Here is an 18,446-nt window from a genome sequence, read left to right as displayed (position 1 = left end):
CCCAAAACACATTCAGCCTTTCCACCGCTGTGGCACATTTATGGGGGTCGCTTAGAACAGACACGGAAGGAAGGGCATTGCCACAGTTCTCCAGGGAAATAAAATCTCTACGGAGCGGGCCAGCGATGGTAGCGATCAGCTCCCTGGTGCCTGGGGATGAGGTCAGGATGTCGTGTCCTTCCTCTCGTGCTGCCCTTACATGCCCCCCCCCACCCCCACCCAACACGCACACCAAGCATCCCATGCACCAGCTGCCCCTGAGGGCTCCAGGGACACTCGGCAGCAAAAGGACCCGGTTCCCCTCGTGTGATCAACACTTTCGGGAAACAGGGCAAAAAACCCAAACCCAACTCCAGGCATATTAAACCACACATTTGAAAACTGGTTTTGGAACCAGGATGCTGGCCAGAGCAGCACACGCACACCCGTGCCTGACCTGGGACACCGCATGCCACACCGCCGTTCACCCTCAGAGAAGTGAAGGAGGAAAGGAGGAAAAACTTACACTACTATCATCCATTCTCTCACGCCTTTTAGATTTGTGTGTCTCATAGTCTTCCATGAGGGTCTGCATCAGATTCTTGGGCCGCTGGGATCCGGCAGCCTCTTCGGGGGCTAAGTCAGGCTGCGAGCTGGGGCCTTCAGGTGAGGGGGGTGGAGGAGGTTTGACTTTCTCTATTTTCCCTGAAACAACACGAAGAGAACACCCTTTCTAAGCTCGTCAGCTCATGACGGCTTCTAGAAAGAAGAGAACACTGGCAAAAAGCAACCTCTGACAGAGGGGTACCAGAACGCTGGTTCAGTGCCCGTCCCCTTAGCGCAGGCACGGAAGGCTAATAAAGAGAATGTCACAAACCCATCCGACAAAGGCCTCGAGAACACCAGCGCTAAACGTCACCCAGACCAAGGAGGCCTGTGGGCACTTTGCAAGCAGATGTCAGACAGACCCTGGCTCCAGTTGTTTTGGGGACATGTCCTCCATCACGGATTACGGAATCCGACTGTCAGAAGGGGCAGTGCCTTCAAGCGTTAGAAACCCATTTTTGTGCAGTTGAGGAAAACAGGCTCTGCAAAGGTCCCAGGGACTGCGAGGTCCCAGGGCGCTGGCGAGGGCACCAGGTGAGGCGAAGAACCTCACCACATTCTTTCCTTGCCTCAGAAGCTGCCGATGTGGGGCTGACCTGCTCAGCCTTTCTGCACGGACAGCACAGGGCTGTAAAACCTTTGAATGAGAACGAGCTTGCTCTTCCAAGGTCACCCCGGTCTTACATTGGCCTGCTTCATTTAAATTTTTTTTAACTTTTCTTTATTTATTTTGCAAGAGACAGAGACAGTGTGAGCAGGGGAGGGAGAGAGAGAAAGAGAGAGAGAGACTCTCAAGCAAACTCCACATTATCAGTGCAGAGCCTGACGTGGGGCTTGAACCCACGAAACCATGAAATCATAACCTAAGCTGAAACCGAGAGTCAGATGCTTAACCAACTGAGCCACCCAGGTGCCCCTGGCCAGCTTCATTCTTTACCTTACCTGCTAGAGTCCTGAGAGCACGTGGTTTGAGACCCCCAGACCCTAAGGAAGGAACGCTACCAACAAAGGCAGGTTCGCTGTTATAGAAAGGCATGTGCCACACTTGGGAAAGGTGAGATTTTAGCTTTTGAAGTGCCCTACAAGATTTCTCAGGATGAGATCAGGTCAACTGGGATCTGTGTGACCAGTGACCTGTGTGGCGGTGACTCCAGATACCTTTGTTAAGACTGTCTGCATCCTTCACTCTTGGGAAGCGGCTGGCCCTGGCTTCCGGCCCATCAAGGGGTGTGTCTCATTGCCACAGAGCCCCAAATACACTACCGAGAAATATCTTCAGGTGCAACAGCCGTGATTTTTCCAGCTGTGCCCCCCGTGGGAGACACAGCTAGGGCATGTGAACAGGGGACGTGGAGAAACACACAAAATCTAAACGTTTGGAAACCACTAGGGGAGGCTGAAGATCCATTTGACCCCTTCCATTCCCAAGCGGAAGGTGGCTCGTCTTTCTTCATCTTCCCCCCCAGACTGCTAACTTGGCGAGGGCCTGCTGTAGCTGCAGTCACAGGTGAAGCCCGGGGACCCTGTCCCCATGTAGGCTCTATAGCCCTTTCCTGGGCACAGCTCCTTTTGATGGAAATTAGACACCCTCCCCACCCCCTGGAGTTCAGGAAACCCAAGTTTTAATCCTTCACTTCCATTAACTAGCTATGTGTTGACTGTATAGAAGCACTTAATGTTCTCACTCTTATCCTGGGCTGATCACTTAAGTCCTTCAACTTTCCTAGCCATAACATGAGAATTTTGGAAGAAGTTGTCTTTGAGGTCCCTTCTAACTCAGACATTTTGCTATTCTATCAAATACTTTTGGCAAAAAGATTGATCCGTATTGGTTAAAGCAAAAGACATACGGCCATGATATTTGGCAAATTAGGTGCAAAGTGGTTTTTAATACATAGGACATTCCATCTGCAGAGCCCCCATTCCATCAGTAACTTAGTGAAACTCATTTCCTTGACCTAAATTACTCAGGTCATTAATAAAAAGTCTTTTGACAGTAAGACAATAAATATTTCAAAATCCTAGCAATGGATTGATTATATTTGTTACTATGGAAACAGGCAATGCTGTAATGACACCCATAGACCTATCAACTATATTAAATAATTGGCAAGATTTTTTAAATGGGGGAGGAGGTGAGAGAGAGGAAGAGAGGGAACCCCAAGCAGGCTCCATGCTGATAGAATGGGGCTTAACCTCATAAACTATGAGATCGTGCCTCAGCTGATATCAAGAGTCGGATGTTTAACGGCCCAAGTCACCCAGGTGCTCCAAATAATTAGCCCCATGACTTCTCCATCTATTCATCCTTCCTTTCTTTCATACTGAAATATTTTGAAACAATCTTAGTCCTCAGGTAGTATTACCCTGAATGCTTTGTATGTGTCTCTAAAAGTTCTCATTGACTTTTGAAATGAAGCCTTGAGGGATGATACAGCACAGTGGTGAGCATGCAGCTCTGGAACCAGCCCCGTGGGTGTGAATCCACCACTAGGTAGCAGTCAAATAGCCTTGGGCAGGTTCCTTACTTTTTCTCAATCTCAGCGTCTTCATCAGCCAATGGGTATGGTGCTAGAGGTACATACCTCACGCACTTGGTATAAGGACTAACATTTCTACAGTCCATAAAGTGAATATTTAAAACAGGGAGCAGCCAGTGAATCTGGTTACTACTTAATTGGAATCTCAAAGAACAATATGTCTACCAAGTAAGAACAAGCAATTTCAAGGGCATATTCTGCATACAATTTTTGCAACTCTTCTAAACCCAGAAATAGACACCAAATTGCCAGGTTGATCATTTTCCAGTTGACCTCACGGGTCTCCAAATAATTTCCCAGAAGTCATCCCTCTAGCATTAATCTTCCAGAGAGCAGAGTCCACATTCACTTCTCTAACTTCACTCCTTCACACATGCTGCAGTGGGATCCCCACCTCACGGCACTTTGTTTATACTTCTATGAAAGCGTTTTCACATACCGGCTTGTATCCTACCTAGTTCTTTCAGCTTCTCTTCTCAGTTAAGCTACATTGTCAACCAAGGATAGGGGCAATTTCAACCATTATGAATCCTTTAACTCATCCCAGTGTAAACTCCATTAGAACAAGACCTTGTCTGTCCTGCTCATTGCTGGACCCCAGTACTCACTGGGGTATTTGGCATACGGTAGGAACTCATGTTTGTTGAATAACTCAGTAGGTACCTTATGACACCTATACAGTAGCCACTTGTTACATGCTTGTGGATTGGGTCAAAATTCCCAACAAAGGATTTGAGGAAAGAGTTTAAATGTCTTCACCAAGCCATGAAATAAAACAATCGTGGTCTACAGAATCACAGACTCAATGGCTTTGTAGTAATAACAAGCACATTTACACGGAATTTTATTTATTTATATAGGCTTCATGTCATTTGATCCTTATTATAACCCTGGCATGTAGTCAGGGTCGATGCCATGACATCTGTGAGTGGCTTAGACCACGAAGACTCAGATGCTAAGGCCAGCCCAAGTTACATTAGCGAGAGTAACAATCAGAGTTGGGTCTTGTCTGGAACCCAGATTGTGTTGATTATGGCTAAATTATATGGTGGGATGTATGCTGAAGGAGAATCGTGAAGAGGGCAAAGGGTTAATATAGAGAAGTAATCAAGTATTGCACATTAAAAGATATTTTCCCGTTTATTCTTAGTATTCCCACAAAACCACCCAACCCTGGAGCAAGTTTTACCAGTTACAGCCACTAGAGGTCACGTGAGTAACAGATAAGAATGAAGAGACATGGTGACCCAACTCTGGACTTCGGGAATCAGTCTAGTTGGTCTTAGGGGAAGTCAGCTTGGCTGGGCTTCGCTGCTGGGCCCTGTGCTCTCCAACCATTCCGCCCCCCAGTATGGTTCAAACCATGCACAGAATTCCTGGAATCACTCAGATTGCCAAAGAGGGGGAAACAGATCTGCTCCATGCTCAACATCTTCCTCAGAAGGCCCAAGTTTGCAGCCAACAGTCTTCTTCTCAATGAGGATGACGAAGAGACTTCTAATGCTCTTCCTCCAGTGGTGGACACTTCACACACTACCATTGTTTGGGTCTCAGGATCATTACATGAATATGATTCAAAATGGTCTGTGCCCACAGGCCTGGCAAGTCTATTGCACCCTTGTCCATGGCCCTGTAAGGCCCCTTGAAATTCCTTCGCCCAGAGGATGTACCCCACTACAATTCCAGAACAGTGATGGGTACCTCTGGAGCTCACGGGCATGCATCTTACATAGCACTTCCCAGCACCTCCAGGTTCCATCTCCACTTGCTCCACCAAAGCTTGCTCTCATATGTCTATTCACTTAGTGAATGACGGAATAGAGCTAATGATAGCTAAAAGGGGTCTCTGTTTTCAATGACAAGTATCCTGCTGTCTAGCTCCTCATTTGGACTGCTGCAAAATACCTCTCTTGAAGAACACCAGTCACTGTCCCTGTGAAACATTAACAGGACGTGTCATGCAGACCTCAGGGCACACCTGTGTCGGTCTTGGCCAAAGGCTGGTACCTGGTATTTACAGAGCAGAGAGCAGGTCCAATATGACATTTGATGTAGGGAACCAGCAATAAAACTAGGCAGGAATTCTCAGTGGAGGGTTCCTTCATAGACATGATTTTGTTCAAATTATTTCATCTAGAGTAACTATTTATTAGTTATTATTTTCTTAATTTATTTTTTTTAAATTCCAGCCTAGTTAACATACAGTGTTATATTTGTTTCAGGCATACAATATAGTGATTCAGTAATTCCATACATTACTTAGTGCTCATCATGGTAAGTGTACTCTTAATCCTCTTCACCTGTTTCACCCATCCCTCACCCACCTCCCTTCCGGTAACCATCAGTTTGTTCTCTATATTTAAATTTCTTAAAAATGTTTATTCATCTTTGGAATAGAGACAGAGAGAGACAGAGAGACAGAGTGTGAGCAAGTAAAGGGGAGTGAGAGAGGGAAACACAGGATCCAAAGCAAGCTACAGGCTCTGAGCTGTCAGCACAGAGCTCGACACAGGGCTCAAACCCACAAACGGTGAGATCATGACCTGAGCTGAAGTCAGACACTTAACCAACTGAGCCACCCAGGTGCCCCAAGTTTCTTCTCTATATTTAAGAGCCTGTTTTTTAATTTGTATTTTTTTCTTTGTTAAATTCCACATATAAGTGAGATCATATGGTATTTGTCTTTCTCTGACTTAATTTCACTTAGCATTATACCATCCAGATCCATTCATGTTGGTGCAAATGGCAAAATTTCATTCTTTTTTTGTGACTGAATAATATTCTATTGTATATATATTATATGTATTATGTATAATACATATATGCATGCCACAGCTTCTGTATCCATTCATCTGTCAATGGACTCTTGGGTTGCTTCCATAATTTGGCTATTGTAAATAATGCTGCAATAAACATAGGGGTGCATATATCTTTTTAAATTAGGTTTTCATACATATTGGGTAAATACTCATCTAGAGTAATTTTAGATTTGATAAGCTCTTAAAGGTGCTTGAAGGCAAGCAATTTCATTTGGGTGGGATGATTCCAAAGCTGTTTCTAAAAGTGTGCCCTATTGGCTTTGCTCTGTAAGATAGTACTTGCTACTAACAAAAGGTCATTAGCAAACACTAGGTTAAAGAAAGCTTTAAAAATAAAATGAGATTTCTTTAACCAAAGGATTTCTCTAAGGTTTTAGTGCTACTGTGATTGTGAATCACTTATTCAAGGGTGGGTGTGTAACATTTCTCAAATTTATTTAACCAGAGAACCTCATTCATAGAATCCCTATTAATATCTCAAGGAAAACAGTTGATGAAATACTGTTCTCTAGCGTATACTAGATAACTTAAGTAGCTCCCACAAGTTCAGTTAATAATTAAGTATAGGCACAAAGCTTACATAAGAATTTTTACCACTGTATTTTTTTTTTTTTTATAACTATACATGTGGGAAGAATCAAGATATCTGACTGCAGGAGAATGGTTAAATTAGTTTTGGCTCATTCAGATAATGGAGTACTCTTTAGTTATGACAAATCATGTTTTAGTCTCTCCAATTTAAAGGAATAATTAAGGTCATGGGAAAATACCCAAAATGTTTTAAGAAAAACAAACAAACAAGCAGATATATTGCCGGGGTTTAAGAATACAGGTTCTGCCAGACTGTTGGGGTTCAAGTCCTGGTTCACCAGTTATCAGCTGTGTGAAAGAAAGTGAAAGTGCATGCATGACAGCTGGTAAACCCTTTCTCTGAATAAGATGAACAGTCCTGCGGCAGGGAGAAGAGCAGCCTTTGCTGAGATGCCTGACATCCAAATCCCTAAAACTTGCAAAGACGTTGCTTTCGTGGCAAAAGGGCATTGCCGACGTGACGAAGTTAAAAGCTTCGAGTGGGGAAGACTATCCTGTGTTATCCTGATGAGACCATGTAGGTCCAGGTGGGTCAGAGAAAGAGAGACACAAAGGTGCTACACTGCTGGCCATGAGGATGGCGGAAGGGGCCACGAGCCAAGAAACGCAGGCAACCCCTAGGGAAAGGGACGGAGCCCTAGGGGCTCAGGAAGGAACCCAGCCCTACTGACAGCTTGGTTTTAGCGCAGGCAGACACTACCTCAGTCTGCTCAAGCAGCCATAACAAAAGACCATGGACTGGGTGGCTTACCCAACAGAAATGTATTTTCTCACAGTTCCAGAAGCTAGACATCTGAGCTCTGGGTGCCAGCATGATTGGGTTCTGGAGAGAACCATCTTCCTATTTTGCAGATGGCCACCTCTCACTGTGTCCTCACATGGCAGGGACAGGGAGAGATCTAGATCTCTGGTGTCTTTTCTCAGAAGGGCACTAATTCTATCACAAGGCCCCACCCTTATGAGCTCATCCAACCCTAATTACCTCTCACAAAGTGCCCACCTCCACTGGGGGTTAGAGCTTAACATATGAATTTCTTTTAACCTAGATTTATTTTTTTTCAAGTTTTTATTTTTAATTTTATTTAAATCCAAGTTAGTTAACATAGAGTGTGATAATAGTTTCAGGAGTAGAATCTAGTGATTCATCACTTACGTGTAACATCCAGTGCTCAGCCCAACAAGTGCTCTCCTTAGTGTCTCTCTCCTAGTTAGCCCATCCCCTGGCTACCTCCCTTCCAGAAACCCTCAGTTTGTTCTCTGTATTTAAGAGTCTTTTATGGTTTGTCTCTGTATTTATCTTATTTCCCTTCCCTTCCCCTATGTTCATCTGTTTTGTTTCTTGAATTCCACATATGAGTGAAATCATACGATACCTGTCTTTCTCTGACTGACTTATTTCACTTAGCATAACATAGTCTAGTTCCATCCACGTTGTCAGCATATGAACTTAGAGGGGACACAATTCAAGCCATAGCTGACACACTATAAACTTCTGACCAGAAGGACTGTAAGATAATACATTTATGCTGTTTTAAGCCCCTCTATTTGTGGTGATTTGTTACAGCATGATAGGAAACTAATACAAGTATAAACCCAGTATTGTCTTCTGTGCACATATGTGCTTGGAGAAAACTGGGCAGGTAGCAGTTAGGTTTAGGAATCACTTTTATTTTTATCTTTATTCCTTGTTTTCCAAGTTTTTTTTCGACAATAAGCACGAGTTAATTAAAAAATATAAAACAAACTGGAAAAAAATTCTTTTAAACATTACTAGCCATGCTGAGAAAAGCAGATGAAGCTGCTTCGTGGACTCGGCAGTCCGCAAGGCTTTGCATCTCGCCAGGCAGCACACACCCAGAGGAGCTGACATTCCCCAGGCCTCTGGTGAGCCCTGCTCACGTCTGCGACAGTGGCAGTCAAGGCCGTGGGTCTGCAAGGCGGACTAAGGAGCAGAGGGGGCAGCTAAATTTCACTCCAAATTAGTAAATGCTGTCTCCCCCCATCATGAATGGGAAACTGGAAAACACAAATTTGTGTTTTCAGCTTATTTAATTATAAGTAATTAAACCCCTTTCTGGTCCAGAGAGAGAAAGCCAGGCCTTGGCTACACTTCTGAATTTTCCAGGCAAGAAGGAAATTGTCCCCTGGGCATCTGTGACAGGCGCTGCTGCCCAGGGGAGTGGGCAGCAGAGAGAAGAACACACTTGCTCCCCCACGAGGAACCCAAGCAAGGGCGGCACAGGCTCAAAACACGGCTGTTACCATCCCAGACAGCCAGACCCTCCTTCTATAGGAACAAGGCTAACTTCTAACAGGCCAAGGACATGGATTCCAAAAGTTTAGAAAATTATTTTGGCCAAACAGTATGATTTTGGTGACTATTACAGTCCACATATATGGTGTCTGAGTTCTTAAAACAAAGATCCTTTGTTTCTACATTTCTCCAAAGAAAAGAAAAAGCCGTCACCCACTCTTACTTAAAAACCAAACCGAACTGAACAAAGACGCCCACCAGATGCCATGCCTCGGCCAGGCCTCCTTCAATGACCTCCTTTCTTCATGCAACATGTGGGTAAGACTGCAAACATCTAAGACAACTCACAAGTTGCCTGAAAGAAATGAGCTCAGACTTGTATTTTCAATTTTGTTTCCTCCCAGTAAAACGGAATATCCTTCCTGTCAGATCCAGGGCGCAGATGATTGGGGTTCCAGCTGGGACCCACACACCAAAAGCTGGTCCCTGATCCTTTTATCTCTTTTCTGAAGGCTGCAGGGGTTCTAAAATGCAATGACATGAATCTTCAGATCGTAAGCCTGGCTCAGACTTGAGAAATACCCCTGGCTGGCAGAACAAGTCAGAGAAATTTCCAAATATCATTCCTTAAAGATTGGGGTCTTGGATGAGTTGCTAATATCGGGTCATCCTCAATGAATAGGACTGGAAGGTGAAACCTCTTGAAGGAAAGAGCTCTGCTTCTCTTGCCGCCAGAAGCACAGTTTAAGACCAAATAAGAAAAAAATAATAATTAAAACAGAAAGAATGAAAAGCAGAGCCAATAGCAATTCCCTCACCAAGATCTTTTTGTTAAATGCATTTCTACCAACATGGTGGGTCGGTGTGACGATTAGTACCTCCCAGAGGGAAAGGAAAAGGGAACATTTTTATGGACTTGCAATTTGATTGTGTCCCAATAGGCTTTGTTTTTCAAAATCACAGCTGACTATTGAACATGAATTCCTGAACTCGGATTTTGTAAGTGACACTTTAAATTTTAATGAAGTAAATATGAAAATACACCAACGAGGAACAGAAAGTGATTTTACAATGCAGGTTTTGACATTTATTTCAGCAGCTGTAGAAAAACAACTCCTGTGTAATTCTGTAAGGTTTTCTAGGTCTTGTCTTAAAACATAACGTAACACAACAGTAACTCTTCCTGGGAGCCTTTTGTGTCCTGGGCACTGAGGTTGGTATGATCTTATTCCCATCTAATTGGTGTGGAGACTGAGGTTTACAGAGGTGAGGTGAGCCAGTCACACAGTTAGCAAGCAGAGAAGTCAGGACCTGAACTTCAGATAGAAATTCAGAGAAGTGACTGTCACATTTAGGCACCTAAGTGCCCTTGACCAGTTGTTTTTACCTAAGGTATGAAATTATATTTGAGAAATACAGACAGACTGGGAATACCTGTGAGGTCAGATGCCTACAAGTCTTATGAAACCTTTGGTGTTTACATTGAAGTTCATGAGAAATAAAATACCATCACACGAACTATAATATGTATTCTTTGGTACATTCCCCACCCTTCCCTAGTTCTCCATCCCTTAAGTAGCAGCTTATTCACTAAGATCAAATGGATCCGAAATGCCAATCTCCTGAGGGAAATAGAAGCAAATCACCATGGCTGGTTAAGAGGCACAGTCATATCCTGACTAGACTCCTGCAGTCACAGGGGACATCCTGCTCCCATGCCTGGCTTTGATTAGCTCCCATTTCTTACGAGGGGTAGAGCAGGAATTTTATAAGAATTAGATCCTTTGATTCATCTTTTCTTTCTCAGCTCAAGATTACATCTTCTTTTGCATGTGGTGGAGTCTGAATTTTTTGGAAGCCGCTCTCCTAACTTGAAGCATGGGGCAGCCACACACGGGGGTAAAGGGTAAGTGACAAGGACACCATAGGGGGTCCCCAGCAAGGCATAAGCACCACTGGGGGCCAGCAAGGACACGGTGCATTCATCAGAAGGCCCAGCCCAAGAGCAGTGGTGGCAGAACTTGCTTAGAGAAGGGAATTAAACTGGCAGAGATGTAGGGCCTTTTCTATAAGTTCTATTTCCCAGAAGCCATACCCGGAGGCTCTTCATGGAAGAAAGACTGGAGTCCCTCCCTACCTTCTCAGGAGTGGGGCTGATAGGCTTAGCCTCAGTAGCTGCCCTTTCCAAACCTCGGAGGAGAATGTCCAAAGAGAAGTTTGAATTCTGATATCTGAGAAGTCCTGATTTCATCACATGCATTTACCCTTTACCAAATACTCTTTCGATCTAGACTTTTCTTGACAATTCCTTCCCAAATGGCATGTGTTTTTTTCTTTTTTTTAAATGAACATATCTGCTGGGTAAATAAATAAATCAATTTTCAGATAGATAAAATACAAGGAATTTCTGGTCCAAGGTAGAAGGATCAATCTTGAGCAAAGAGAACAACAGACAGCAGTCACAGTGCTCAATGACCCCCAGCAAACAAATGTATTTGGCTTTGGCCCCAACCCACCACGTATGTTCGGTTAATGGGGTGAACACTTATTCCTGCATGTTCTTAAACTAAGAGATTGATTCTTCATTTAAGTACCCAATTCTTACAAAGATTTCAGGGATTGGGCCCGTATCTGGAATGAGTAAGCTTCTTTCCGGGGAATGAATTTTCAGAAAGAACTCACAGGAGCCATCAGGCTAGACAGCTCACCCAGACCATGCTGGTCCCCTCCACCATCTGCTCAGCTCTTCTGGATAGCGCCAGAGGTTTTGCCTATTGTAATTTGGAGCACTGGAGTTAAGTTCTGAAAGCACAAAGGAACCATTCTGGGTCACGAGGGTAGCACTGTCTCATGGCCTCTGGGAGAAAACTCATTCCCCCAGACCATGATGAGCAGAGGATGTCAGAGCTACAGTGGGTCCAAAAAGCAGGGGGCAGGAAGGACCCGAGCCAATGCAGGAGTCAGACCTGAACTGGGAGAGGGAGGGAGGAGACTGAGCTCAATCACTGTAGGTTGGAGAAGGGAGCTGTTACTACACACCTTGTAGACCTCCAGGGCAGATGGGCAGGTTCAGCAGTGGATGAGAAAAGGGTATAGAAAGAATATGGACTTCAGAATCAAATGAGCCAGGGTTTGAATCTGATTCTGCCACTTCCTGGCTGTGTGACCTCGGCTAGTTACTTAATCTCTCTGGACTCTGATATTAATTCATTGAAATGGGAATAATATTATAGGCCCATGATCTCTTATGTCCAATTTGAAAATCCAAACAAAGCTCCAAATGCCAAGCTTTGTCATAACTTACTTGGCAGCAAAACCTGACAAGACCTGACATGAGGTTCTTCTCGATATAACTATCCCACTTGATATAACTAACTCTTCCTCAGACTTACAGCAGACATCTGATGTGGTGATGGGGGGAGCTCTGGACCCCGCCCGGGTGGGTTAAGTAATAGTATATGCAGTGCATTGCTTTTCTAAAAAATAGTATATATACTTTATGGCTTTTCTGAAACCAGAAAAATTCTGAATAGATCTGGCTTCAAGGGTGTGGATAATTTGTATTACATCTCAGAAGACTGTTAGGAGGATTAAATGAGAAAATGTGTGTGAAGTAACTTGTATAGTATACAGCTTTACGGTCTTGGTAACTTGTAGCTACCATGATTAGGCTTCTGTCACCAGAGAATGTTCAGGAAATACAATAGTAGATATAGTGCTCTGCAAGGTGCTCCACATTAAGCTTTAGTACTGTCACACAGGTGGCTGGACCCCTCCAGGCTATATAACCTGTGCCTGCCTGCACGAAAGGGAAACACTGTATACTCCTGAAGGAGAGCCCTCTGTCACCTGGGCCTGTGACAGAATTTTTCTACCAGTTGCTAACCAAGGTCTTCTACTATGGAGCAAAGAGGGCATCTCCGGTGAGACTTGGCCTCATTCAGCTCTAATTTAGCCTGGAATAAGCCATCAAGCTCTCTTTCATGAATATTATGCTGACATATTTTTTTTTTTTCTGTCTAGGACTTTTCTTCATGATATTTGAAGATAATGGAGGAGAGAGAAAAAAAGACCCAGCCAATAAACCTTATAATAATATAACCACCACCTTATGCATGGAGAGAAAAAAAGACCCAGCCAATAATTTTTATAATAATGTACCCATCACCTCATGTACAACCTTAATTCAAACTGACAATCGAAGCTGAAACTCATTGGAAATTTTACCTTTATAAGATGTGTAACTATCACATCTTTCCACATATTAAAAGACATGAGCAGGAGCTCCAAGTTAGGGAACTCAATATCCACACCTTCTCCCGAATGTCCCACTGGGCAACTTATCTGACTTGGTAGATCAGTTCCACATCTGGCAAGAAAATGGATGCTATTTTTAAAAACCAAAGTAATCATCACCTAACTAACTAGGTTTCTCTATCATGCCTAGACCTTGGAAGTGAAACCAGGATATCTAATAATAGACACTGGGCACTAACATGAGAACTGTCTGTTGACAGCCTTAAAATGAAAAGGCATTTGAAAAGACCCGAATTTTAACTTCAATAAAAATATTTGGGTTTTCCTCTCAAACTTGCTCCTCAGGGGTGTCTACAGCAGCGTTAAAGGCTAGTGCACCTGCTAAGTGCTTACTTTCTTCTCTACTTGTGAGTGCCATCAACAGAAGGCACACATGTGCTTGTTCTTGGGAATATGGCCTCTCACACAACACACAGACTTTGTCAACATGCATGGCAATGTGCCTCAGAAGTTCTAATGCAGAGGAAGAGCTCAATAGAAGCCGGTGGAATGGACTCACTAACTCAGGAAGACTTTTCTTCCATCGGTTCATGGATGAAGGCAGCTCTTTGTTGTGTGGCTTCAAACCAACTTTCATTTTGTTTTAAATCTCTCCCTTTAATCCACCCTACCCTTATTTAAGTACCTCAAACATACCAAGTTTTCTCTTCCTTTTGGGCCTTCCTTGGTGCCCTTCCCTCTCACTGGAACAACCGACCTCACCCCATGAACCCGACTTTACTCCTTCAGTTCAAAGCTTGGATGGTAGTTTCCTAAGAAAGGAAGACTCCCCTTTTATCCCCAATGAGGTGAGCTGCCTTGATCTGTGCTCTTAGAGATTTTCATGCTTCTCTGCCATCAAATTGCCATGTTTGTCTGAAGTAAGTTTCTCTTACTGAACTGTAAGTTCCCCAAGGGCAGAACTGCATCTGCCTTGTTTACCTCTATGGAAGCAAAAGTCACACGGATCCTATTTAAGTGGAACTTCTTCCTTTAGAATCACATAAGAGCCAACAAGGTAAAATTTCCAACATCATTTTTCCTAATAACCAGTTGTTGAAAATGTCAGTATCCTTTTAAAAATATCATTCTCAGGGGCGCCTGGGTGACTCAGTCGGTTAAGCATCTGACTTTGGCTCAGGTCATGATCTCACGGTTTGTGGGTTTGAACCCCACATTGGACTCTGTGCTGACAGCTCAGAGCCTGGAGCCTGCTTTGAATTCTGTGTCTCCCTCTTTCTCTCTCTCCCCCATTCTCACTCTGTCTCTCTTTCTCTGTCTCTCTCCCTCAAAAAAAAAAAAAAAACATAAACATTAAAAAAATATCAATCTCCATCTTTGAAAGGCAGAGAGACTAAAAGCAAAAACAAGTTTATCTTTTCAACACCTGGGGAATGGCTGGAGAGAATTAGTAGATTTCTTTTTCCCTATTGCATCTTGGCTCTCAGTGGATTCTACTTGTCTTAAGTTTTAGGAGCCCAGCATGTCATCAACATGTTCTCCACCAGAAGAGAAGTTAAAAATTATACTTTTCATCACCTGATATCAAATCATCAAGTTGAGTCACCTCTACTGGTGGGACCTGTGAAGTAGCACACTTGGAACTTAGCGACATCACCATTCACCAAACCAAAGTTGGAGCCAACAGTTCTACCCCTGGCCATGAACCATCCAGTTTGGCTGCTCAGAGCGATGTGTCAGCCTCCTCCCTGATCACGAGCTTGGAGGCTGGCTAGCCAAGCAATACTCCAAGCATTTCCAGGCATGGATAGAAAGAAAATTACACTTTGCATTCAGTGTCTTTCAATCCATGTTGTAATTCTGGGAAGCCCTGCCACCTACTTTAAATGTTCTAGAGAGAAACATGAAGGAATGAGGTGCACACACATCATTTTCATGACTGTTTTCAGTGCAATAATTAGACAGTTGCAGTATGCAGACTTGCATGGGGGAATTGCCATCTTACCAAAGTGGCAGAATCAATCCTATGGAATGGGATATGGGGGGAAGGTCTTAGCATTAGCATAGAGGGAAGTGCTGGCGCAAGTAGCCGTGGGCTGCTGGGATGCTGAGGGCAAACATTAGAACCCTGCCTTATTTTAAGCCTGGCGGGGAAGACCGGAAGAGAGATAGCAGCAGGTCAGGGAACAGGGGATAATGTTGAAACGTTTTTAATTTTGTTCACATGGGAGAAATAAGGGAGGGGAACAATATGGTGGGAAGTTCAATTACGAAGAGGAGTAAAGGGAACCTGGGTGGCTCAGTGAGTTAGGCATTCAACTCTTGATCTCAGCTCAGGTCTTGATCTTAGGGACATGAGTTCAAGCCCTGTGATGGGCTCCACACTGACTGTAGAGCCTACTTAAAAACAAAACAAAACAAAAAAAAAGTGGAGGGAAGGAAACGAAAAATAACCACTGAGCACTTGCACTTTCAGGAAGGTTCTATAATAAATAACGTAAAGGGAGAGCTATATAGGTAGAGCCAGCTATAACTGATAAGAGGGCCATGGTGTCTACCTTCTGTGTGAGCACAAGTTGCTAAGAGGCCTGAAGAACCTTCCTCCGCCAGACATTGGGCTCTTATGCAGGCCCTGTAGAGTCACTTACTCACTAAGTAGGCTCCTCAGCTCAGGCTGAACACAAGTGGTAACAAAACTTTTTCTAGGATACCATATAGAATGCCCACTGGCATGTCTGTGCCAAGCTAGCTCACAAGAATTTGAAGTGAACTTGACAACTAAGGATCTTTAGGAAAAGCCAATTGGTCACTATTAAGCACAAAAATCTCTCCCTTGCAAGTTTCTTTGCCTCACTCAGCTGGCCATTGCCCTGGGGAATTAAAAACCATATGGAGAAAGTCACCATGCTTTTCCTCTTTCTCCTCCACAGTGGCCACCACAGTGGCCCAGAGTGGTGTGCTGGAGCCACAGAGGTGACCTAGCACAGGGTATTGGAACCCAAGGTGGGTAAGGAAAATAGGAGACTGGTTACATAAGGAAAGGATTGATCAAATAATAAATACATCAAGGGCAGTAGGAACCAGGTTTGTTGTCAAGAAGGAGGTTACAGATATGGGGAGAATATGAGCCCTGTGGGATTAGATTAGAGTTAAAGGTATCAGGGTGAGCTCATGGTTGTCAAGATAGACAGGTAGGTAGGTGGACAGAGAGACAGAAAGACAGACAGAATGTGTGTATATTCTCTAATTCTGTTCTTTGAGAGTGCCTGGGAACAGGCACACCAAGCACCCAGATTTTGATTTCTAAATTCCATTCTCCACTAACAGGAATTAGTGCTGTTTCAAGAAATGGCTGATTTCAGGGTTAGAAAAGTATCAGATGAGACTGGAACATATTGTGGTGTCAGAAAGTGAGGACATATCCATAGAATAATGAGATCATGTCAAAAGGACATGAAGTTAGCTTGAAAAGGCTCTCATAAGCTGTATCGAGACAAATCAAGAATAAAAATAATAGAAATGGATAACCCACTAAATATAATAGGAACCCACAAGACCACACTTACATAAATAGATACATGAATAGATTGCAAGTTTGATGAGGAGTAGGATAAAGATTACATAGTACAAAAATAACTCTGTACAGAATATTTATTAATGTTTATTTATTAGTTAAAAAATTTTTAATGTTTATTTATTCTTGAGAGAGATTGAGATTGAGAGAGAGAGAAAGCACAAGGGGGGGGGGGGGGGGCGGGGCAGAGAGAAAGGGAGACACAGAATCCGAAGCAGGCTCTGGGCTCTGAGCTGTCAGCACAGAGGCCAATGCAGGGCTTGAACCCACAAACCATGAGATCATGACCATAGTCAAAGTTGGACACTTAACTGACTGAGCCACCAGATGCCCCATGTTTATTTATTTATTTTTGAGAGAGAGACAAAGCATGAGTCGGGAAGGGGCAGAGAGAGAGACAGAAGCCGAAGCAGGCTCCAGACTCTGAGTTGTCAGCACAGAGCCTGACAAGGGGCTCATACTCATGAACCTGAGCTGAAGTCGAACACTTAACTGACTGAGCCACCCAGATGCCCCCAGAATATTTACTAATTTACAAAGGACAAAGTAATTTTACTCTAGAAGCTTGTAAGACACTCCCTCAATCAAGTGATCCAAGTTAATACTATATGAAAAAAAGTCAACATCTGTCCACGACTGGATACAGTGAGAAGAAATAGCAACGTTTTTGTGGTATCCCTACCAAAGATCCATAACCTGAATGTGCTCGTGGGAAAGTACCAACAAATCCAAAATTAAGTACATTCTACAAAACTGGGGAGAACGGAGCATCATGTTGGCAATTTACTCTCAAATGGTTCATGATAAGATATATGTACTGTACTTGGGAACTTTAGGTTGAGACTGTTTCAAAATTTAAGAATTAATAACCAAAAGAGTTACCTTGAGTCACTGTAGATTTGATGGAAGCCAAGTGTCAAGATGGGATTTAGAGCTGGATAAACCAAGTCAAACGCCAACAATTATATGTTAGGGTAATGCTTTTTAGGTAGTCTCCAGGGAAAGAAGTTCCCCCCTCAGTCCATTATGAACCAATACTTTCGAAAAACACAAAATTCCACACTTGGATTTGAGGACAATACCAAGAATTTTCAAATGCTTGCTCTCCATCTCTGTACTTATTCTCTGCGTGGACCGGTAATGAACAGTCCAGGAACTAGTCCAGATCACATTTTGAGTAGCACTTCTCTGCAGTAGGATGTGTGGACCTCTGAGTGCCACCATATTCAAATGGGCAATAAAAACCACTGGTCACACCTTTATCCATAATGGTAGCAACATCACCACCATACTTAACATCAACCGTTTATACAAAGTATAGAAAGGGACTGCCCAGGCAATGGAAGGGGACTAAGGGCCTGCCTTTATAAAGAGCCGCTCAATTTCTCCAAATGTGTCATAGGATAAGAATGAGTGAGACCGCCCCTGACTCCAAAGCAATTGCATTGTGATGACGAAAAGGAAGACCAATCCAATCATACAGAAGAGGGACAAAAACATCTTCTATGGGTCGATCTGCAACACTGGGTCCTGACTGTCATTGCTAGGAAGGGACCTAGCACTCAGAAGGCGTTAGCAGAGCACATCCTCCCAATCAGATGGGTTTAACTACAGATGTTAAGGGTCAAGCTACTAACTCCAACACAGTCCACACATGGGCTCACTCTGACATCCTGCCGCTCCCTCAGCCAGAGGCAGCCCTTTCAAATAAAAGAGAACAATTCTCTACTAAACCAAACCCAGAACAGCACAATGAAAAAGGAGCTGTTGCATCCTCTGAGAAATGGCACACCATCCAGGCCCAGGGTTCTTCTGATTCCAGTTGG

The 18,446-nt window shown here is 43.6% G+C and overlaps 1 protein-coding gene across 4 annotated transcripts in view; it reads right to left on the bottom strand.

Moving 5' to 3' along the window:
* LOC120236916 (A-kinase anchor protein 2) overlaps window positions 1–18,446 on the bottom strand; it is a 131,730-nt gene that overhangs the window by 14,164 nt on the left and 99,120 nt on the right. For 3 of the 4 annotated variants that reach the window (XM_039239985.1, XM_039240001.1, XM_039240009.1), the window contains exon 3: window positions 506–684. The exons of the other annotated variant lie outside the window; for it this stretch is intronic. In XM_039239985.1, the coding sequence (XP_039095916.1) occupies window positions 506–684 (179 nt within the window). The remainder of the gene's footprint in view (window positions 1–505; window positions 685–18,446) is intronic. 4 annotated transcript variants of the gene reach the window in all.

This window comes from Hyaena hyaena, unplaced genomic scaffold, assembly GCF_003009895.1.
Source record: "Hyaena hyaena isolate Hyena2069 unplaced genomic scaffold, ASM300989v1 scaffold_6, whole genome shotgun sequence".
Lineage (NCBI taxonomy): Eukaryota > Metazoa > Chordata > Mammalia > Carnivora > Hyaenidae > Hyaena > Hyaena hyaena.
The sequence above is the reverse complement of the archived record's forward strand: the minus strand, read 5'-3'. Positions and strand labels throughout refer to the sequence as shown.